Source organism: Sus scrofa, chromosome 2, assembly GCF_000003025.6.
Source record: "Sus scrofa isolate TJ Tabasco breed Duroc chromosome 2, Sscrofa11.1, whole genome shotgun sequence".
Classification (NCBI taxonomy): domain Eukaryota; kingdom Metazoa; phylum Chordata; class Mammalia; order Artiodactyla; family Suidae; genus Sus; species Sus scrofa.
This window is the reverse complement of record NC_010444.4, coordinates 16,198,730-16,222,314: the sequence shown is the minus strand read 5'-3', so window position 1 is coordinate 16,222,314 and position 23,585 is coordinate 16,198,730. Positions and strand designations below refer to the sequence as shown.

The window sequence follows — 23,585 nt, the reverse complement described above, 5'->3', positions numbered from 1 at the left end:
TAAGTAAACAGCTGCTATCTCAGCCGAGGTGTGTGCCCTTTCCCCACCTTGGCACCGAGAGAGCAATTTGGGTGAAATCCCTGGCTTAACTGCAGTGACATCTCTGCTTCCTAAAGGCCATTTGGTTCCTGAACTAATTAAAAGAGCCAGACAAGGAGGACACACTTAATCCTATTAATGACTTCTGGGCAGGAACCATGTGCCCGGCCCTCTGAGGGAGTGACTTTCTGACCACTTCCATTTGTTCAGGTGCCTGGTGATTGTTTATCAGCCCTTTCAAGCGATTAAGCTGTGCGTGGCCGATTGGAGCTGGCCACTTAGGTAATGGATCCAGGGGACCTGGGAATGTCCGGTGACCATGAAGCATGGAGCCAGCCTGCATCTTGGCTCATACAAACTCCATGGGTCACTATTCTCCAACTTCTTGCTCTTCAGAACCATTAGAGGGAACTTGACGATTGATGAGAAGAGGGGTCCTTACCTCACCTCTGCTGTTCACCCAGGCCTTTCACACACAGGGAAGTTGGATACAGTCCTTGCCCCAAGGGTTCGCAGAATCTAGTGGGATCACACACACATGAGCAGGAGTTCCCGTTGGTGGCACAGTGGAAATGAATCTGACTAAGAACCATGAGGTTGGGAGTTCCATCCCTGGCCTGGCTCAGTGGGTTAAGGATCCGGCGTTTCTGTGAGCTACGGTGTAGGTCGTAGACGTGGCTCGGATCTGGCGTTGCTGTGGCTGTGGCGTGGGCCGGCAGCTGTAGCTCTGATTAGGTCCCTAGCCTGGGAATCTCCATATGCCACTGGTGTGGCCCTAAAAAGCAAAACAAACAAACAGACAGACAGACACACGAACAAAACAATGACAATACTGCATTAGACTTGTCACCATGGAGGTAAGCACACAATGTCCTAAGAGTGTAGAGTGGTGGTAACTGCTTCGGCTTGGGGGTCAGGGAAGGCTTCCTGAAGGAGGAGACCTGAAAATCTCCCATTGAGAGGAAATCTGATGAGGGATCCATGAGATGGAATTCCCTGACTTTGTATTTGGTTCAGGCTCTAGAATAAGCCTGAAAGAATAGAAATAACTCAGCTTCCTCCTGAACTTATGGGAGCGTGGTTGGCAAAGGCTTAAGGTGTCAAGGTTCGAGAAACAGTTATTGCCTCCAGTACAATTTTGCTTCAAGTCCCTACCTGGACTGTTCAGAGAAAAGAGATTCACAAGGAAGACTAGCTTGTATAGCTGTCTCTTTAAAAGAGGAGGGACGATTCCTCAGGCCGCTCCCTCTCCTCATTAATATGAAAGTATCGTGAATATTGATGTGGGGGCGTGGCGCTTCGGCCAGCTGGGCTAACCAGCCCCGGGTTCCCGGTTTCAGAGAGGAAAGTGACAGAAGCGGTACACAGGGAGACGCAGAGAGAGCGGAGCGCCCGGCAGTCACCCAGTCTCGGGGGGGAGCGCTCAGCTCCCCCACCCCCGGCTCCCACCCTGTCCGGGGGGGCTCCTCAAGCCCTCAGCCCCACTCCTGGGCTCCCCATGGAAACCAGCTGTGCCCCTGGAGGAGCGGGAGGAGGAGGAGTCGGCTAAATGCCCGCGGTGCACCCGGGGCCCCGGAGCCCAGGCCGCTCTGCGCTGCTGCCCTAAGGCCCCCGAACCCCCCGCGCCCCCTACCCGGGGCCGCGCCGCCTCCGCCTGCCCCTCCCCCCGGGGCTTCGCCCGGGACCTGCCCCCGCCCGCTTGCCAGCGCTCAGGCCGGAGCTCTGGGCCGGGCGCGCCGCCGCCCTGGAGTGAGGGAAGCCCAGCCGAAGGGGGTCTCCAGAGCCGGCCGAGATGGACGCCGTCTTGGAGCCCTTCCCGGCCGACAGGCTGTTCCCCGGATCCAGCTTCCTGGACTTGGGGGATCTGAACGAGTCGGATTTCCTCAACAATGCGGTAAGATGAAGGGTCTGTGTCCCTCTTCCACCATTTCTCACTCCTTTTTGCGGTGCGCCTGGGGCCCCCTGAAGGACTGGACTACACATCACTGAGCAGAAGTGGGGGAGGGGGCTCTGTGCAGGGTCCCCTCGAGAGACACGTGCCTAGAGCTCTGAGATTTGAGGACTGGATCCCTCGACACCTCCCTAGACCCTGAACCTGGACCGAAGCCTCTGAGTTTGCGCCAGTGCACACTCCTCCAGGGGGGCTCCAAGGATACACTGGCCTCCTCCTTCTAGGGGAAGGGAACGTCGAGGCGCGGGCCGGCCCATCCTCATATGAGCTCAAGAGACACCAAATCTGTCCCCCGCCCAAGTCTCCTGGTGGTCTGCCACCCACCCGGGACACCCAGAACCAAATTGGGCCCCAAGTGGCGGTGCCCTTTCTTGTGCCCCCTTTAGGACTTCGGTGGCTTGGAGTCTGGTTCTCCGCTGGGGGGCGCACCAGGGGCCGGACACCAGACGCCCCTTGACGGGCCTGAGCCAGACCCAGCTTTTGAGCCAGACCGGGAAATTTAGGGGTGCAGCCGTGGCTGCCCCAGAAAGTCAGGCTGGAGATCCCCCAGGGAGGGACATGACACTCAACTGGTCAGGGCAGCGCAGGGTGATGGCTCAGGAGGAGGGAAGTCTTTCTCTAGGTCTGTTTCTCTGTCCCTTGTCGAGATGACTGTCTCTCCTGTGGCTTCGTGGCGACCCTCTCTGTCTCTGGGTTTCTTCTTTCTTTTCTCCTCCCCCCCTAAGGAAACGTGGCTTCTCTCTTCTTCCCTCCCTCCCTCCCTCTCTCAGGCTCAGCCCTTAGGTCCTGGGGGAGGGGGAGGCTCAGTAACAGTAACAGGAGAAAATATTTGCATTTAGAAGAGCCTACTGTGTTGAAAGGTAGGCAGTTTGGGGGATCTGGTGAGATCCCTCCACCTCCCCATGCAGTGAACTGCCAGCCTCTCCCTCTCCCTTTCTCTCGCCCTCTCTCGTGCACGCTCTCTCTCATACACACACACACACACAGATCATCTCAAGGGTCTCTACTTGCTGTTCTCTACCTCCTGGGACTAAGATGAACCTGGCAGACAAGAGCCAAGTGCGTACAGACTTAAGGCCCCTTAAACTTCCACCTAAACTGTCCCAGGCTGCTGGTGGGGAAACAAGCCAGGGAAAAGAACCCGAGTCAGGGAGGCATGGGGTAAGAGGTCTCCCGGTTCTCCTTAGGCAGGAGTGACCCTGCTCTCTGAGGAAGGCCCCTAGTCCCAGTCAGAGGAGCACAGGTCTCCAGACAAGCCAAGTGGAGGAGGGGAGAGGGCTTGAACCAGTAGTGAGGAGACCTGGGTTCTAGTCCTGCCTCTGCGTCTGCCTCTCCCTGAGAGCCTGGGCCATGTGACCAGCTTTCCTCCCTGGGCCTCCTTGTCTCTAAAACCGGGAAGGTTGGATCGGTCTCTCTAAGGACAGTCTGGCACAGATCCTAAGAATGAAGTGGCAGGGGTCTGAGGTTCCATACACCCCTCCTGGAGCTGGTAACGGGTACTGGTCAGAGGGAGCAGGGTTTGTTGGAGCGCGTACCTTTGTTGGAAGAGGCGCCCTGTGAGGTTCCCTCAGCCCTCAGCAGGTCTGAGTTGGGCTTTCTACTGAATGAACTCTGCCGCCTACAGCCTCTTCCTGCTGTTCCATTCAGCCTTTCATCCCCAGCTGCTCATCTGGGCCTTGGTCCAGCACAGGAAAGGAGGCATGATCATGATGAGACAGTGGTATCCAGCATTGGGCCTGGGGAGGGAAAGCCCTGCTGGGGAAGCTCCTGACCTCAGGCCTAAGCACGGCCAGGTGAAGCAGGGGAAGAGGAAAGAATTTCTAAGAGGAAAGAAAACTCCTGGGCTCGGAATCAGGAAATTTGGTTCTAGCTGTGCTTCTGCCACCATCCAGCTGGGCAGTTCAGACAAGTGACTTTTCTTCCTGTGGGCCTTGGATTCCTCACCTGAAAAATGGAGCTAGAGAAGCTTCCCCTGAGAGTTACTGTAGAGATTTAGTGAGAAAATTCAAGATTAATGTTAAGATGATGTGTACCAGGTAAGTTTCCGTGGTTACAACGCTTTGGAGACTAGATTGGGGGGGGGGGGGTAAGAACTACTCAGGTAGAGTTACTGTGACCCTGAGCAAGTTGCCTTCCTTCTCTGGTGCCTCCATTTAGATGTCTAAGGTCCCTCCTAGCTGGCACCCCATACCAACTCCATCCCCAACTCCCTCTTCATTCTGCATAAGGATAGTAAAATGTTTCCAGGGTTAAAGATGGGAAAGGGTGGAGTCTGTGTGCTTCTCACTCTGGAAGATGGAGGGCAAGGTATTCACTATCCTCTTTAAAATCCAGATAAAGGCCTTAAAGTCACGATGGAAATCGGGTGTGCTCTGTTACTCGGTATTAAAAGGCAAAAATCAAAAAGGATGCTCACCCGGAATACAACTGTGTAAAAAATATGCATTCACTTGATCAGAGACAGGAGAATGAGTCCTGCAAAGTCATGTGTGCTTGGAGGTGGCCAGAGGTGCTGTATTTTTCCTTCTGTGAGGCCGCCTTCATCCTGTTGCAATCTTGTCTCTGTGAGTCTCAGACATCCCTCGGAAGGAGCTGCCCATCCTGCCAGATGAAGGGGCTTCTCCTCCCCTCCCCACCTTCCCACAATTCCTGATGTGACTTCCCTAGAGCCCTCTTCCCTTGGACCCTGTGATCCCTCGGCCCTGGGCAGGTGTGAGAGAGGGCCTGGTGCTCAGAGAACTAGGATAAAGGTCCCAGGGAGAACAGGTCATGTCTCCAGAGAGCATGAGGTCCTTCCTCTGGCTCAGGAGAAGGGAAGACCCCGGTTTCTCTAGAGGGAAATGGCTTCAGATCCCAGAGAAGCCCCAGCTGGGAGGGTGTGGAGAGGAGGAGGAGGAGAAGGAGGAAGATGAGTTCTGTTGTCTTGGAGGAGCGGGAGCAGCAGGAAGCTGCAAGGATGTTTGCCCAGCACACTCATTCACCTCACAGCAGCTGGGGAGGCCAGGTGCAGGAAAGACCGGGACCTGGGGACCAGCCCAGGAAGGGGAGTGTGAAGGCTAAGCCTGATCACTGCTCCCCAGGCCCCCAGCCTGGCTTCTCCTGAGCTAAATGGAAAACCACCACCACCAGTACAACTACCACCACCACCACCCAAGCCTTTGGGGGATTTAGGGAGATTAGAGAAGTATGTGCATTTGGGTGTTCCTATGTCTGTGTGTGGGCCTTTAACAGCCCTTAAAAGGGGATGGGGGTGTGTGTGTGTGTGTGTGTGTGTGTGTGTGTGTGTTTCTCTTTAAATTCTCACCAAGAGGAAAGAGGACCCAAGGGCGAAGGAACTCTGGTCTCCAAGTAGAATCCACTAGAAAAAGAAGTAATGGAGGAAAACTGATAGAGGAGCCCAAATTTCAGGGCTTCTGTTCAGGAAGGGAGATGGCGTCCCAGAATCTCTTCCTCCTCCAAAACACTGGGTTTGTTCAGGGCAGCTTTTTGTTTTTGCTCCCCCCACTGGGGTGTGAGCTCCTGGAGGGCAGGCGTTTCTCTGTCTGGTTCACAGCTGTATCTCCTGTGCCTAGTACAGTGCTTGGCACAGAGTAGGCTTCAACCAACCATTGATAAATGAATGAAAGGAGGGCCAGGCCAGGCCCCACATTTTTTAGGGAAAAAGAAAAAGGGTGCTCATCTGCTCCCCACCATCAGGGTCCTACAGCCCACAGTCTCTGAAATTCAGGCAGGTTTCCAATGAGTTATCATTGTCTTGATTCATCCCCGCCCTTGGCACAGACCCCCACAGCCCCTGGTCTAGGACAATCTAAAGCTGACTTGAGCCACAGCAGATTTAAACTTGTGGCTTAGGTCTCACCCTTAAGCATTGATTGGCTTATGGGCTTCCATCTTCCCCAGTTTCCTTCTGTTCAGGTTGCTCTGGGACTCCTAGATCCCAGGAGCAGCTTAAAACTGTCTTTTCTAGTGCTGCCACAGGGCCTTTGCACATGCTATTTCCGACATCTAGAATACTTTCCCTCCAGTTCTCTCCATCTCAGCATCCTTGGTTCAAATGTTACCTCTTTAGGGAAGCTTCCTCAGCCACAAATGGGACCCCTGTTATTTTCTGTTTCAGTTCTTTGATTTCTTTGTAGTCCTTATCCCAATCTGCAGATTTTTATTGTCTGCTTCCTCTGTGAGAAAGCAAGTTCCATGAGAACACCGACCACGTCAGTTGTATTCATTGTCATAAACCTGGCACACCACTGTGGCACAAAATAGGCACTTAATATAGTAAAACTCCACCATAAGGCAATAAGCTGAGTCCAAAATTTTCAATCATATAAAATACACAGTTACATTATTGCAGGATCAATGAAAAGTAGTATTTTTCAGTCGGTCTGTACTGTCACAAAAAGCACAAAAGTAAAGATTGTGAAACCTCGGCGCATACAGCAAACCAAAGTGAGGAAGTTCCAAAGGAGCACAAAGCAGTCACTTCTGTTCCAGCCCCACAAAGATAAGAGGTTTGCCCACCTTTATTTGAGATGGGCCCCAGGCACAGGACAGAAGCCAAGTTTTGGCCACAATTAAGTGGACTTTGCTCCATTTAAGGGCTTACTGTACTTGTAGAGAAAATTACTTCAGACTAGGGCAGTCCCTGTGAGGGAAGGGAAGAATGTTTTTTTAAAAGACAGGCCTGAGTATTCAAGAAGTGTAGGGATAATTCCAGAAGGGGCCCCAGATTCTCAGGGTCCTGGCCCTGGCCTGTGAGAGGAGAGACCTCACATCCCATCCCCCACCTTCTCTTCATCCTCACTCTAGGCTGCCGCTCCCTGGTCCACCTGGGAACTTGAACCTTTGCTCTCTGCAGCTCCTGGGTGATGGGGATGCTGGATCCCACAAAAATGCTGTCTGTACATCTGGTCCTCCGGCTTCCCTGGACCAGCTGGGAATTCACTTGGTTTTCTTCAATATACACACCCGATCCTTCAACAACTAAAGGAGCGCCAGTACTGGTCACTAAGCAAAGTGACCTCCAGCCACTCACAGCCATGTGAGAAACAGAGAGGGAAGTAGCCAGTAGCACTGCAGGGTGCCATGATGGAGCAGAGCATGATGGGAGCCCAAGGAGGAGCCTCCAGCCTGGGTGAAGGTCATGGAAGGTTCTCAGAGGAGGTGACCTCTGCACCCAACCTCCCTGATGTCCCCATCCCTACTGGCAAAGGAGTTAGTGGAAAGCATTTCAGTGGGGAGGACTGGGGCTGTGTCCCTTTTCTGAGCCTGTCATATAGGCATTATTGTCCCTTGTGCAGATGAGAAAACTGATTCTCATAGAGGAGGGAACATCTTCTTGCTGTTCTCAGAGCAAGAGTCCCATGGAGCCAAGGAAGAGAAAGCACCATCTTCTCTCTCCCTCTTCTTCTGGATTGAACTTTGCCCTCTAGGGCAAGGAAAGTCTGGGATCTCAGATAGCAGAGGCGCCCTGCCTTGATCCTCACCCTCTCGCATCCTTAGGGGACCACGGATGACAGCCAGCACGTTGCCTGGCCTGTGAGAGAGAGACCTCACACCCCATCCCCCACCTTCTCTTCATCCTCACTCTAGGCTGCCGCTCCCTGGTCCACCTGGGAACTTGGACCTTTGCTCTCTGCAGCTCCTGGGACTCCAGGTCTATTTGTACCTGGCCTGTCTGGCCACTGTGCAGGGGAGGAGCGGATGAAGAACAGCCCCCCTTTGTATCTTCCCTTCCCCATACAATGCGCCTCCTGCAAGTCCTGGGACCGAGGCCCTCTCAGAGCATCCCTCTCTGGGACCTGGCTTGCCCCTGAACCTCCCTTAAGAAACCAGCTCCAGATGCTGGAGAACAGGCTGTTCTTCTGGAAGTCTCGGCACTCCAGGGGGCAGGATGGAGGAGGAAGATTTGGGTGGAGTTAAGTCAAGGCCATGAGCATGATCTGGCTGGAACACGATGTAACCCACTTGAGCAGGCAGAGTAAGTGGTAGAACCCTTGAGCAGGAGTGGGGAGAAGGTAGGCACCAGGGTGTCTGGTTCAGGGGAAGCTGGGAGGCAAGATACGGCCCAGAACTCTGACCACAAGGGAAAACAGACAGATCAAAGGTGATTTCCTCAGAATGTCAAAGACCCTAATCCTCATGGGCCGGACATACCATGTCATCAGCAAGGCCAACTTGACAGCTGGAGCAAGACTGGGCTACCCTGCTGCAGGGTTCATTGGGCCTCCTCTCCCAGCCCTCCCAGGACAGAGCCCTCACCGTGGCTTCCTTGGCCCTTGGCTCTTGGCCCAGGAGCCATTTCACCCATCACAGAGAGGCTGACACATCTGGGCTGGGCTGTGTGGTCTGACAGAGCAGCTGGACAGCAGCAGCTGTCCCCCTCTTCCCCTTCCAAAAGAATAACAAAAAGGAAAGCAGCAGTGGAGGGAGGCAGGCCCTCAGGCCCTCCCGGAGAGCCAGGAGGCAGTTTAAAGCAGTGAGTGAGGGGACTCGCTGGGGAGGCAGACAGGCCCACGCCTTTTCCCACGTGTGCCCCTCCGCCTGCAATGTTCTCACCTCTCCTCACCTCACTGCCCTAACTCGCTCTGTGACCTTGGACAAATCACTCCCTCTTTCGGGGGCCTTGGTTTCCTCGCTGCTGGACTAGACTGAGAGTTCTTTGAGGGCAGGGAGTATCAGGCAATTATTTCAGTCTATTCCTTAGATGTAGCTATGGTGACTGAGTGCTCGGGAAGTGTTTATTTATTGACTAGATGGAAGGAAGGAAGGAGTGAGGGGGGTGATGGGTGGATGAATGGGTAGGTGGACAGATAATGGAAGAAAAGATACTTCCACACTTCCAGCCTTAATGGTACGTTCTTTTTCTAAGTGGGTCTTATTTATCAGGTAGTGAATCTTAACCTAAAGCCCACATCTACCTCTCACTCTTTCATGATGGTCTTTTCTACTATGAAATACATTGTGCCCATAAGAGAAGATGCATACTGCATCCATATACATTACTAAGCACAATAAAATAGACACCTGGCATAACCCAGCTGAAGAAATACACCCAGCTCTCAACATCCTGGGTTCTCAAAACGGCATGAGTTTGTGGAAAAGCTGAGCTGTGGACTGTAAATCCACTCCACACTGGGCAGACTGTGAACAGAAGCTCTCCTAGACCTGGTGCCTCCTCCCAGATCCCACCTGACCAGAGAGCAAGTCCACAGGTCAGATGGCAGATGCCTTGACAAGTTCTGCGAAGCCAAGCTGTACCAGAAGTAGGCTGGAGTGACCATTAGTGGCTGGTTTTAGCCCCGCCCAGACCTGGGAGCAAATCCTGGTTCTCACTGTCTGGGTGAGCTTGGACAGGTGCCTTAACCTCTCTGAGCTTATTTTCCTCATCCATAATGTTAAGATGACCCTAGAATATAGGGTTCTTACAAGGATACAATTAGGTAAGTCTTGTAGAGAACTTAGCACAGTGCATGGCACATGGTAAGCCCTTTATAAACAAGAGTTGTTGCTACTGTTTTCATTTTCATTGTTGTCATCACTGCCTGAAAGGAAGGTCCCTAGCATTGGACAGCCCTTGGAAGAATGTCTCATTTTCATCCCTTTGCTGACCCCTGATCATAGGGATTTTATTTGCCTGTTTGACCTCTCTGGAGCTGAATGGCTGCTTTCCTGGGACAGAGGCAAAAGACCCCAGGCCCCTTCTCAGGGCTCTGTCTTCCTGGGATCAGGAGAGGAACAGCCAGGGACAAGCAAACCCAGGGCCCAGGTGAGGACCCAGTGCATAGAATGGGGGCCCATATTTTGTACCTGGCCCTGTACTAGGTGTTGGGATGGGGCAGCAGGAAATCAATCATCCCGTCAACATCCAGTGTTGTCATGTATGCTTAAAAGTACAAGCTCTGCAATCAGAGCTTGGGTTCAAACCCTGGCTCAACCACTTGCTAACTAAATTAACTGAATAAGCTACTTAACTTCCCTATGCCTCAGTTTCCTCCATTACATGGCACTACTAATAGGACCTACCCGATCTTCTGAAACTTAAATCAGAAGGAGCTAGAACAGTGCCTGGCTTATAAACATCAGCTATTATCATCGTCATCATTACTATTAGGCATAATATATACCAGGCCCTGTGTGAGGCCCTGCAGAGGGTTCAAGGATGAAATTCATCCTATATCCTATCCTCAAGGTGGTTAAAGTTTAGAAGGAGAGATGGGTCCCACTGCAGATAATTAGAGTTCAAGGCATGATACTAACCAGTAACTGAACTGTCTCTAAGTGCTACAGTGGTATAAGACAGAGAGGACTCTTCTAGTTGGGTGGTCAAGGAAGGCTTTCTGGAGGAAGTGGCATTAGAGTTGGGGCTTAAAGGCTGATAGGAGTTAGACGAGATAAAGGGCAAAGACCTTCCAGGCACAGGGAATGGTACAAGCAAAGGCCCTAAAGCCATGGAGCTTACAGCAGGTTTCAGGAGCTGGGAGCAATCCTCCAACTTGGCTGGAGGGAAAGGGAAGATGAGGGGCTCCAGCTATAGTGGGAAGTTGAAATCAGTTTGCGGCAGACCTGAATGCTGTGCTCAGGAGCTGGGGGTCTTTTCCACAGGCAAGAGGGAGCACAAGATAGTTCCCTCTGAGTTGGACAAGGTGGTGCTCCCAGCTCCTCTGAACCATCTCAGTGCTAGGAGTTCTAGAATCCATTGGACTATCCCAGCTGTCAGCCTGTCTGGATCATCAGGGCCTCTCTCCCAAGGCAGACAGCACTGTGGCCCCTCGCTGAGCCCAGAGCAGCCCCAGGCAGCAACTGACCCCAGGTGCCTTCTCCCCTCTGACTTCTACCCCTGCCCTGATGCTCACCCTGGGCCAGGAGTACCAGTTCCCTTCTGGCTCTCTCATCCCCAGTACTCAGGGCCAGGCCGGCCTGGGGAGGCCCAAGACAATGCCACCCTTGCAGAGGGACAAGCTCCTCTTTGGGGCTGAGGGCTCTGGTCTGAACGATGTCCTGCCTCCTGACCTAACCCCAAGACCCTGATGGGGATCCCTCCACCCCCTCATACAGCACAGGACACTCCACTATCAGGCAAAGTATGTCCCCGTTGACCCTAAAGGCCTGGAAGGATCTAAGCCCTCCTTCTGAGCCCAACCCAGCCTGACAACTGATCTCCTTGGCCCTCCCTCCCATCAGCTGGGACAAGATACCCAGGGCCCCTTTCATCATCCTCACCGAGGAGAGGCCCAACCCTGCCCTCTACTACCCCAAAGCCTTCACCCCTTTCTCTCCCAGGGCTGCAAATCAGTTCCACATTTGGGATCTGGCAGGCACTATCTGCTCACAGCTTTCCCCTCCCAGTTAGCTCAGGCTTCCATCTCCCCCCACCCATGGGGTCTGCGAAGGGGGAGGGCTCTTGCCTCGGGCCACCCCTTCAGAGGTCTGAGATGAAGCTGGACTGCGGCAAGGTACCAGAGGGACAGTAGACACGAGGCCCTTCCAGGGAGAGATAAAAGAGGAAGGATAGGGGGTGGGGCAGAGGCAGAGCTTGAGCAAGCATACAGGGGATGAGGGGCTGGGGGTGGTGAGGGAAGGAGCGAGGTAGTTCCCAGCTCAGCACATTCCTGAGACATCTGGCCATGCTGGAAGGGCCCCAGCTGGCCTGCATGGCTGTGGCTTCAGCTTCTCTGCTCTGTGATGTCAGGTCCCAGCCTTCCCTCTCCTCTAAGAGTCCCACTGGCCTGGGGTCCACCTTGGGGTCCTCCTCCTCCCTGGACCTCTCACCCCCAAGTGAGCAAGAAAGAAGCCCCTGGGCAGTGGAGGAAATGCCTGTGTCAGAGGAGGACCCAGGCCTGATGGAAGAGGCAGACATGGAAGACCCAGGGGTTTGCCCATGCGACTGACTCAAGGAGATTCCTCCTTTGGGCTGATGCCTGACTCCTCCCTTCTCCCTGGAAGGGAGGTAGAGATAGAGGAAAGACTCTGGGAATGGCTGTGAGATCCTGGGCAAGTCCATTCCTCTCCCTGGCTCTCAGTTTTCCTCTCTATAATAATAATGATAATGATAATGATAGCTATATTTGAAGAGCGCCTTCTATGTGGCCTGCATTCTACAAAGCACTTTACAAATGCCATCTCATTTCACCCTCACAGCAACTTCAACGGTGGGGTAGAAATAAGTACCCCTATTTTACAGCTGAAATTGAGCCTCAGAGAGGTTAAGTAACTTGCCCAAGGCTACACAGTAGGTAGCAAAACCAGGATTAGAACATGGTCTGTCTGCCTCTCTTGCTCGTAACCGTTGAACTACAGTGCCTCTCCAAGTAGAGGGGGCTGGACCTAATGATGCCAGAATTCCTTTCAGCTCTGAAACTGCGATGATTTCTTTTGGCTATCGTGGGCTCTTCAAGAAGGGCAGGGGCAGGCATTAGTCACACACTGGGTGGGGAAAGGAGGGCAGAGGCAGCTGGCTTTGAAGCATCAGACGGGTCAGGAATCTTTGGAGGCCCCCTCCTTTGGAAGTCTGGACCCCAGGGACTGGAGTCACAGCCTGATCCCCAGCCGAGCCCAGGGGTCCCACACCTTCCCTGAAGGAAGGGAGTAAATAAGGAGAGCGAATGCAACTTCTTCCAAAAATAAAACCTGAGGACAACTCAGACAGGCTGGGACCGCTGAGGAAGCCAGAGGCCGAACGCTGAGTGCACAGAGGAGAGGGAAGAGGCCAAGGGAATTCCAGCCAGAGCCCAGTGGCAGGCTCCAGCCCAGGAGGGCCTTCCAGCTGGCCGGAGGCCAGGAGAGCAGCTTGGCCGGTTGGCCACTGGGCTTGGTTTGTACTCTTGGGCCTGGCCTAAAAGCCTGGGGACAGTTCCTCCAATGCTGAGTTGAGGGCTGTGGTCCCCAAGTACCTGTTCTAACTTGGGCTTTAAGAGCAAAAAAATCCTTGGGAAAAAACAACCTGGAGAATGGGTACAATAGGCCCCACTAGGGAGGAGCTGAGGGAAGGCGTCCAGGCACATGGAAACTCTGCCTGGAGCGGGAGCAAGCTGGCATCAGAGCGGAATTCAAGGCAGTCATTCCTGGAGGCTCAGCTGCATAAAGAAAAAGGCCTCAGTCCATTTGCTCATTGGCATATTCTTTCACTCACTCACTCACTCAGTCACTCAGCAAACAGCTGAGCACCTACCATGTGCTGGAACCAGTGCTAGGCTTTGGAGACACAGATGAGAACTAGACACTGCAAATCATAGAGGTGACATGGCTGGATCATTTCAAGCTATACTAAGGAAACTGGAACTTACCCTAAGGGCAGCAGGGAGTCATTAGTGGATTTTGAGTAGGGGAGTCACACAGTCATATTTGTGTTAGGAGATCCCTCTTGATGCGGAGAATGTTCTGGACAGAGCAGAGTTTAAGCCTTGGACCTACCTTCATAAATGGGTGGTCACACCACTAGTTAGGAAGCCTTTTTTGAGCAGGAACTGGATTTTATTCATCTCTGTATCCATAGGTCTGGGCACACAGTAGGTCCTCAGTAAACACTGAACCTGAGTGATGAATAAATGGATGGGATCAGACAACCTTATGCTCCAGAGGCCCCCTGTGCCAGCCCTGGCACTTACTCTCCAGTGTCCTGAACTGTCCCACAGGGATCCTCTGGCCACTGCCTATGGACTAACATCTCCAGCAGCCAGACCGTGGGCTGCTGTGCCCTCAGTGGTGCCAGTCACAGCTAATCCCAGCCCTGGGCGGCGGCACTAACTGCCATCGCTTCCTCCTGCCCAGACAGTACCTGGCACTCGCCCCAGGGTTGGGCCACAGCATATGGGCCGCCTGGTCAGAAGAAGCCAGGGGCTGGCCGGGAAGCTGCAGGCTAGCTCTCCACTTTCCTGAGGGGCCTGTGGCCTGGCCAGGGAAGGGTTACCCACAGTGTCAGGAGGGGGGTCTGGAAAACCAGACTAACAGGCCTGTGGGGGCTGAGAGCATGTGATCCTGCTCCGCACAGAGGCTGCCTGTGGTGGGTGCCAGCCTGCCCTTTCCACTCTCCCTTCTTTTCTCTAGGACACAGGCACAGCAAAGTTCAATCCCTGTGGTGCCCCCTCCTCCAGTCCCAGCCCCAGACGAGCCTGAGACTCCCAGAGCTTCCACACTGGGTGGGTGGGGGGTGGGGGGGTCACATGACTCAGGCATGTGGCTTGGCCCAGTCAGCATTCAGTTCTGTGGTGGTGTGCAATGTTGTGTGTGTTCATGTGAGAATGTGCATGACCACGTCTGTGACCGTGACCATGTCTGGAATGACTATACATACGTGTGTGTACACATGGGCGTCTATGTGAATCTGACCACAACTGAGGAGTGTGTCCTTGTTGGGACTGTGTGAGTCCAGGAGCGTGTACATGTACACTAGCACCTGTGCCGGGCTGTGTAAGGAACAGTTGGAATGCGTCCGTGGATGGGGATCTTAAGTTGTGCGGTGTCAGAGAGGTGGTGTTTCCCTGTGTAAGAAGGAACCTCACAGTCCACGTCTGTGTAACATGTGTGTGTGCGCGCATGCACACACACACACACACGGAAGCATTTCTGCTTATTTGGACTTGGGCTCTGTGGTGAAGAGTTTGGTAGGGGGAAAATATGAAACCTCAGCAGCTGCCTTCCCTGGGCCTGTGGGGAACGGGGGATGAGAGTGAGGTTAGAGGTTGGAACAATGTGCTCCCCTTCACCCCCTTGCCCTGCCAGGAAGGCTCAGGGAGGGGCCGGCTCCAGGGACAGGGAAAACTGGCTCCATCCCTTCGCAGTCCCCAAGAGGCCTGGGCAGAGGAAAAGAGCCCACTTTCTGAGGGCTAGTCCACTCCGCCCTGTGCCTGCCACCCCTGCCTCAACAGGAACGTGGACTAAAATGGATGGGGAAACAGACCTGGAGAGGAGACGCCACCTGCCCCTGCACAACTGGGGCCTCCGGAGTCTGAGTCCAGGGCCTTTTTTCCTTCAGAGTCTAGTTCTGGGAAGATGCCTGGATCTCCCCCCACACCCCCCAAATGCCTGGATGGTGATGCTTAAGGACAAGAAGGGCTGAGAACTGGGTACCCAGGGGCCCACCTCCTTTCCCCAAGCCCCTCCCTGCTCTCTCTTGACCCTCCCCTCCCCCCCACACACACACTCAGGGCACAGCAGTGACTCAGACTGGTGGCCCTTCAACTTGAAATGGGGGCAATTTTCTAGTGACCACGAGGCAAGTTAACCGTCCGGGAATGTATGGGTCAGGGGAAGGGGGGAGGAGGGGTAGCCTTGGGGGGAGGGGAATGGGAAATGTGAGCGGCCTCTCTCCTCCCCTCTCTCCCCAGAGCTCACTCTCTCGGAAGGAATGTCCGGGCTCGGCATTCCCCCCACTCCTTATCCCACAGCTCAGCCTGGACCCACTCCGGTCTCCTCCCTCCTTTCCCCAAACAGACTGAATCAGCCTGGACCGGGGGGAGGGGCAGAAGCCAGGGCTGGGGGTGCGGGCGCCGCCAAGGGCTTGGGACATGAGGGAACCGGACGCTCTGAGGCTGTGTCAGGTGGGGAGAACCCCTTTCCCGCACACACTCTCAGCGGACAGTCGCGCCCCCCGGGGCTTTCCCCTTCCTCTGCATTTACCCCGGGGAGGAATTAGGAGAGTGGGACAGAGAGGAGCTTCAGACGGCGCTATGACCGCTATGCCCCGCCTCCTCCTACCAGCGACAGAGACCCCAAAGCCCCACAGATGTAGCCCAAGGTAGAATTAATTATTCGAGGAGAGGAGGAAGTTGCTGAGCTAGGGATTTAAGACTTGGGGCCTGGCCTCGCGTTCGAGCTGGAGACATCCAAGAGGGCCCTCCCTCTTCACTTCCCACCGCTTGTGGCGCAGAGTTGGGGCCACGCCACTGATAAGGGTCTGAGGGCACCATGGGGGGGGGCCCACCTGGAAGCTCAAAGGGGTCATTTCTGCTTCTGGCCCAGGTGCAGAAAGGGACACAAGGCGGGACTTCGCACACTCTGCCCTTACAGCGCCCGCACTGTTAGCAGAGGCAGCGGGCCCTCCCCCGCGTAAGCTCTGACCCCCTCCCGCGCCCTCGCCGCATCTGCGGCGGGCGTCTCGCTGCCTCCTCCTATTGGCTGCGAGCTCCGTGGATGCGACCAATGAGCAGGCCGAATTCCGGCGCGGGGCGGCCCCCAGCGCACCAACGTTACCCTCTCTTGGGCCGCTCTGGGCCTATAGGACCCTGTCCTTCTTTAAATTTAAAGGGCCGGCGCTGAAACCGGCTCCGACAGTAGATGCCGCTAAGGGGGAGGGGTGCGTGGGGCTGAGAGCCCGAGAGCTTGGGACCTCTCCTCCAAGGGAGTGGAGCCGGCGCCGGCTGCGCGTGGCAGCCGAAAAGGAGCTTATGTTGGCAAGACTATTGGAAAAAGTCTTTAACAAGGAGGGAAACAAATCATAATATTTCCTTCTCTGGCTTCCCACCCCAGTTGCCTGGAAAGACACCCCCATAGAACGCTCACCCCCAGTGGAACCCTATCCCCCTCAGAATATTGACTCTCTACCGTTTATAGAATCCTGCCTCCCACCCCCAATAGTTCCATCGGACAGTCTGAAACCTGAACTTTTTGTGTGTGAACTGGAGGAAGAGGTGGATGTGGTTTGGGTGGTGGGGGGTACGGAGGGACAAGGTACCTTGCTGGAGCTGAGGAGGCCTGAGATCTCCAGAGTGGGCTTTCCAGGGTGGTGGTGGGGGACGAGTACAGAGAGGACAGGAAGGAGAAGTTGCGCACAGTCCTGTGCAACCCCAGAGCTGGGGAGAACCGCTCCCTTACCACACTCACTGTGTGACCCTGGTAGGCGGCTTTCCCTCTCTGGACGTCAGTTTCCTCATTAGCAAACAGAGAGGGGGCAAGGGACCATGGACTTTCTCAGGTCCCTTCTGCCTCTAAATTGATGGTGTAAACCAGCCATAACTGGGCTGCTCCAGATAAAAGTAGGGCTACAAAGATCTCTAAAGGGGGTGGGCCTTCCGGCACGCTCCAGTGAGCAGGTGGCCTGGGGGTGATGGGACATACCTACCGTTGCCACCAGAGGTCACCCCAGCACACAGGGAAGCCCTTAGCAAAGAAGAGTGGGTTCTCTGCGTGTCTCCCACTCCCACCCCGCTTGCCCCTTGGCCGCCCTCCCCTTCCACTTGGCTCCCACCCTCTGGAAAATCCGTCCTGCTGAGCCTCGGCTGCTGCCTCCAGCAGGTGGGGTGGGGGCTGCTCACAAAGAGGGGCCAACTGAGTTCCCTCAGCAGGCGCCTATGGACACCCCAAAAAGGGTCTCTGAGAAGGACCTGGCTTATCTGCCTGGAGCCAACTCCTTTAGGGACCCCGGCCCAGACTGGAGAAAGTGTCTCTCCTCTCCCAGGCCCCGGGAAAGAGCTTGGCAAACCCTTATCGCCTGAGAAGCAGCTGCTGGAGAAATACCTTAGCAGCTGACTCACTGGACTCTTCACAACCCCCTCCCACTGGGCCCCACACAGGCCTTTGAGAGACCCTGAGAGAGAAAGAGAGAGCCCCCAGCTGGGCTGGCCCAGACTCTGCTGAGGATGTGCCTAACACAGTCCAGCCTGTGGCTGGCTGGGTAGCTGGTCGGCATTGCACCCTGTAAATAGCCTCTGGCTGGGATCACAGTTATTCTTTTAAAACTTGTTCAGCCTCACCCCAGGTATTGATGGACGATTGACATACTGATGGTGTTGTCCTCTGGGGTACAGGGCCCTGTCCCTCCACCCGTAGTTGTTGAGCATCTACCATGTGCTGGGGCTGGGACCCTACAGGTGAGCCAGATCCAGACCCTACCTCAGGGAGTTCATGGTCGAGCAAAGGGACAATTCCTGGTCAGGGGAATATCTGCTGCCCTCGAGTGCTGGGCGGTGACCAGTTGCAGACGCTTCCCTGCTCTCCTTGGCTCCCTGGCCCTCAGTCTCCCTATCTGCCAAAAGCAGGTACGCAATTCCTTGTCTTCTGGGTAATATGAGAATTAAATAAGACAATGCATAGGAGAGCACTCAGAAAGTTAAAACCACAAGCAAAATGTGGGATCATGATGATAAGTTCTGACAAGCTGGGCAGAGGAGAGCGTACTTAAGTCTGTGGGTTTCCGAACTCATTTTATTCTGGATTCTGTGACCCGTGCTTTGTTTGGGGGGAGGACCAAGCCACCTCTCCGCATGGGCACCAAGCTGAGTTCAGCTCAGACTGGGTTAGGCTTTTCGTAATAACAATAGCTAACAGTTATCAGGCACTCACTACATACTAGGCACTGTTCTCAGTGTTATATGTATTTACTGTGTATACGTACGTTATACGTATATGTATGTTATGTATTTCCTCGTTTTATTCTCATGGTCCTACAAGATAAATATTAAGCACCTAACAAATATTTGATCCTCGTATCAACACTATGAGGTAGGAACTCTTATTTCCCCCTTACAGATGAGGAAACAGAGGCCCAGAGAAGTGAAATAACTTAGCAAGGAGTTCAGAGTCAATATGAAGCCTCTCTGACTGCAGAGCTTGTGCTCATCCTGAGCCCGCAGACAGATGTTTGTGTGCTCTGAATCTTATTCTCAGACAGAGGGCTTTTCTGCTCATCCTTCCTGGATGGGGACAGGCTCCCAGTATTCCAGGGCAGAAAGCCAAGACTCCAGACCTCAGAAGTCAGTCCTTACCCGCTCACCAGTGGGGGCACCCCAGGGCTGGAAGCAAGACCCTAGCAGATTCATCTAATCAGTAGATAATGAATGAACCCTTGTGTCTTAGTGGGTTAAGAACCCAGCTAGTATCCATGAGGATGCAAGTTCGAGCTCTGGCTTCATTCAGTGGGTTAAGGATCTGGCATTGCTGAAAGCTGCCATGTACGTCACAGATGCAGCTTGGTGCAGGCCTGCATCGACCCCTAGCTTGGGAACTTTCATATGCCGCGAGTGCGGTCCTAAAAAGAAAAAAAAATGAATGAACGTTTCCTTACATATGTATACATCTTTAGAGGGGAAAAAACAAGCACCTCCTGTGTACCAGCCACTGGATGCTTTATGAATAAGAGGTAACATTTGTTGAGTAATTCCTATACACCAGGGACTATCCTAAGTGCTTTACATGTATTAACTTGTTTAATCCTCACGATCATCCGAGGAGATAGGAAATATCATTATCCCCACTGTACAAAGGAGGAAGTGAAACATAGAGATGTGAATCAACTTTCCCAGGATCACAGAGACCAATATTTTTCAGGCTGTTCTGTTTCTGAGAAATGTATTTTACATCCTTCCCAAGAACATACACACACACATAACTTAGATTTTTTAAAATGTATCAGGTATTTAACTTCCCTGCATGAAGTGCACTCTGATATTTTTCTACTCTATTTTGTTCTGTTGTCTTTTTTCTTAAATTCTGGTCGTGACCTACTAAATTGATTTCACAACCCATTAATGAGTCACCACCCATGGTTTGAAAGGCACTGAGTCATAGCTAGGAGCATCAGGGCTAGGATTCGAACCCAAGTAAATAGACTCTGGGGCCTGATCTCTTGGCATAAAGAATAGCTGGGGAAAGGGAACCAATAAGGCATGAGGACAAGTGGGGTCTGTGCTAATCAGGGGAACGGAGTCCCCTATGATTCCATCTCCTTGCAGGCCAGCAAAAGATAATGCAAAAGTCACTAAGATCGCCTTTGGAATGCAAACTTGCTGGCATAGATAAATATATTCTTTAGTGCTTAGTCTCCCATGAAAGAAGTAAGGTGGACTGAGAAACAGACTTGGGCAATCTAAGTGATTAGACAAGGTCACAGAGCCAGAACTAAAGCCTTGTGTCCTGTCACCTGGATTCTTTCGCACCATGCACGACTCACCTTTGAGGATACTGACCGAGAGGCCAGGGATGGCAGTGGAGATGGCGGTGGCAGTAATGTGATGACGGGGTGACAGTCGTGAGATAAATGATAATAGCTGGCATGGTGATGTGGCTGGTGGGGAAGTTGGTGGTGGAGGTGGTATTAACCATGGCAGGAAGGGTAAAAGGGAGGTTGCAGGGACAGCGGTGGTGGTGGCAGTGCTGGTGGCACCACCACAGCATCATCCAAGCCCCCTTTCCAGAATAAGCTGACTCCTTCCTCTTCCCTCCTCCTTCCCTAGCACTTCCCTGAGCACCTGGACCACTTCGCAGAGAACATGGAGGACTTTTCCAACGATCTGTTCAGCAGTTTCTTTGATGACCCGGTGCTGGACGAGAAGAGCCCTCTACTGGACATGGAACTGGACTCCCCCACGCCAGGCATCCAGGCCGAGCACAGCTACTCCCTGAGCGGTGACTCGGCGCCTCAGAGCCCTATCGTGCCCATCAAGATGGAGGACACCACCCAAGGTAAGAAGGGGTGGCAGGGCCCTGGACCCCAGATGCAGAGGAGCCACCCACAACCACCTTTCAGGGGGGCTGCCCCATGCCCCTTTGTTCTCCCTCAAGTCGAACCCAGATAGGCACTTCTCAAGAGGGCCTTTTGTTGCCTTAGATCAGCGATGTGCAAAAGGAGGGGTGCCCAGACCCACAGGATCAGAAACGCTGTGGGTGGGTCCAGCCTTCCAGGCGAGGCTGATGCCTGCTTAGGTCTGAGAACCAGACTTAGATGAAACAGTTTGGGGGTAGGGGAGGATTCAACAATAAGTGTGGACAAGTTACCAAGACCCTAGAACCCTACCACCTCTTCATACTGTGGTGTCCTCTGAGATGTAACCTGGAGGAATGCTGGCACCCTACTTTTATTTGCAGAGGTAGGGTTCTCTAAAGCTCTCTTCCCCCCCCCACCCCCCTCCCTTTTCAGCAAAGGGCCCTTTGAGGCCTGCCTCTCAGGTAACCCACATTTGAGAACCCCAGACTGTGCCTCACCCAGAAATGATCTCTTGAGGCACTTCTTCGAATGCACGTAGTGCAGGCTCCGTCGTGTTTTGGCTGGGTGATCATGGACTTGTCTCTCAGCCTGTGTAAGCCTCTGTTTCTTCATCAACAAATGGGAACAACAATAAAGATTTCTATAGCCCGCTCCAGTTTATGCAGTACCGTTGTATTAACTATCGAATTTATTTCTCACAACTCACAGGTGAGGTTGGAATCACCGTTATCAGAATTCCCATTTGTCTGATAAGGAAAATGAGACTTCAGGAAAGCTGAGTTGTTCAGGTCACACACACAGTAAAATGTAGAGCCGGGTTTTGGGAGCAAGCAGGCCCCCAGTTTGAAACCTCATGCCCTCTCCACCACCACATTTGCCAGCCTCAAGGGGCAGTAAAGAGTACCGGCTTTGGAGTTCCCATTGTGGCTCAGTGGTTAACGAATCTGACTAGGAATCATGAGGTTGCAGGTTCTATCCCTGCCCTTGCTCAGTGGGTTATGGATCTGGCGTTGCCGTGAGTGTGGTGTAGGTCGCAGATGTGGCTCAGATCCTGCGTTGCTGTGGCTCTGGTGTAGGCCGGCCCCTAGCCTGGGAACCTCCATATGCCGTGGGTGCCGCCCTAGAAAAGACCAAAAAAAAGGAGTACTGGCTTTGGTCTGCATCCCAGTACTTTCATTAGCTGCTGCGTGATAGTGAAAAATTGCTTAACCTCTCTGAGCCTCAGTTTCCTCAATTATAAAATGAAGATACTAGGTATCTTGAGAATTCTGGCCAGTATTAAAAGTATATACATAAAGTACCCAATTCAGTGCCCAGCACATTATTTATATATGTAATTAATGGCTTTTTCATTGTGTGTATAGAAGTCCTATTAAGGAGTTCCCTGGTGGTTCAGTAGATCAAGGATCTGACATTTTCACTGCTGCGGCTCAGGTTATTGCTGTGCCAAGAGTTTGATCCCTGGCCTAGGAACTTCCAAATGCTGCAGGTGTGCCCCTACCCCCACAAAAAAGTCCCAGTAAGACTGTAGTGGCTAGGAGTTCCCATTGTGGCTCAGCAGAAACGAATCCATGAGGATTCCGGCTTGACCCCTGGCCTTGCTCAGTGGGTGGGAGATCCGGCATTGCTGTGAGCCTTGGTATAGGTTGCAGATGCGGCTTGGATCTGGCGTTGCTGTGGCTGTGGCTTAGGCTGGCAGCTGTAGCTCCGATTTGACCCTTAGCCTGGGAACCTCCATGTGCCTCGGGTGCTGCTCTAAAAAGCAAAAAATAAAAATTAAAAAGACTGTAGCGGCTAGAACTATGAACAGGGTTTTTATTCCTCTTTCTTTCAGAGAACAATGGTCTTGAGTGAGTTTTTTAATATTCTCATTTATTAAGTGGGCAAAAGACCAGAGCCCGCCTCCAAGATTGATGAGAGTTCTTAGGCATCAAGAGCTTAGACTTGGACTCAGTGCAAAAAGTGTGAGCTGCTCCTGAGGGTCTTTGAGATCCCCCAGGGGCAGAGGCAGGATTTGTGCCCTGTCCCCACCCACCTGCTTGAGGGCAGGGACACCTTCTGGGGCTTTAAGTGGCTCTAGAGCTCACGTTCTGGAGATTCCAGCTTCCCTGCGTGCCCTGGCCTCAGCCAGCCTCTGGAGGTCACCTCCGTGGGGCGTCAGGCCCCCACATGGGGGGTGGACCGCCTCCCAGTCCGGCAACTCCTCACCACCCCAGGTCTATTTTTAGAGCAATTTGTCTGTGGGTGCTTTGCAGGGGGCAGCTTCCCGGAGGCCAGTGGGCTGGCCCTGTAATTTGGGAAGATTGTGGGTGTTCCTGGAGCCCAGGGGCAGCTTGTAGCCCAGAACTGGGGCCCTCAGTCTCCCAGCAGGGTGGGGCCTGGCCTCTGAGGTGGGCTTGGCAGCCACTGACCCCTCTTCCCACCCACAAGAGGCCCCAAAGGCTAGAGTCCCCTCTTGTCCCTCCACGCTGGCGTCTCAGACCTCTGCCTCACCAGATCCAGGTGCTGAACACCTGGGAGTAAGGCTAACTTGGAGTGGTGGACTGTCGCACCTGCCAGGAAAAGGGGTGATGCCTGGCAGCCCTGTGGTGAGGCCAGAAGGCTCACCAGGTGGGCAGGAGGTGGACACAGATCTGGGAAACCTGAGCATGCCTCCTCACCTTCCACATGCCCCCAGTACCAGGTCCTGTGGTTCTTCCTTCTATGTTTGGTTCCATACGTTCCTTCCTCTCTGTCCCCACTGCCACTGCCCTAGCTCATCTTTTCTCACTGGATGATTTCAACAGCCTCCTGCGGGTCTCCCTGCCTCCATCTCTCCTGCAGCCAGTCCAGCCTGCACACACAGGCAGAGGGATGTTTTTTAACATTGCAAATCTGAGCATGCGTAAAACTCTTCAGTGCCTCCCTGTTACCTTTAGGACAAAGTCACAGCTCCAAGCCCAGCCTCCAGGCCGGGCCATCCCTGCTGGCCTCTCTAATCCCATCCCTTTGCGATCTAACTGTGCCAAACTGCTGGTAACTCTCACCAGATCCCCGGCACCTGGCACAGTGCTCAGCATATGTTTCCTGAATAACAATAATTGTATTCACAATAGCTGCCACTTATTGAACATTTACTTCCTGTCGGGTGCCTTTATAGAGGAGGAAGCTAAGGCTCAGAGATATTAAGCAGCTTGCCTA

The 23,585-nt window shown here is 53.5% G+C and overlaps 1 protein-coding gene across 1 annotated transcript in view; it reads left to right on the top strand.

Annotated features, from left to right (window-relative positions):
- CREB3L1 (cAMP responsive element binding protein 3 like 1) overlaps positions 1,367 to 23,585 on the top strand; it is a 34,743-nt gene continuing 12,524 nt past the window's right edge. Inside the window, exons 1-2 of the mRNA XM_003122829.6 lie at positions 1,367 to 1,933; positions 20,155 to 20,383. Of these exons, the coding sequence (XP_003122877.1) occupies positions 1,832 to 1,933; positions 20,155 to 20,383 (331 nt within the window). The 5' untranslated portion in view covers positions 1,367 to 1,831. The remainder of the gene's footprint in view (positions 1,934 to 20,154; positions 20,384 to 23,585) is intronic.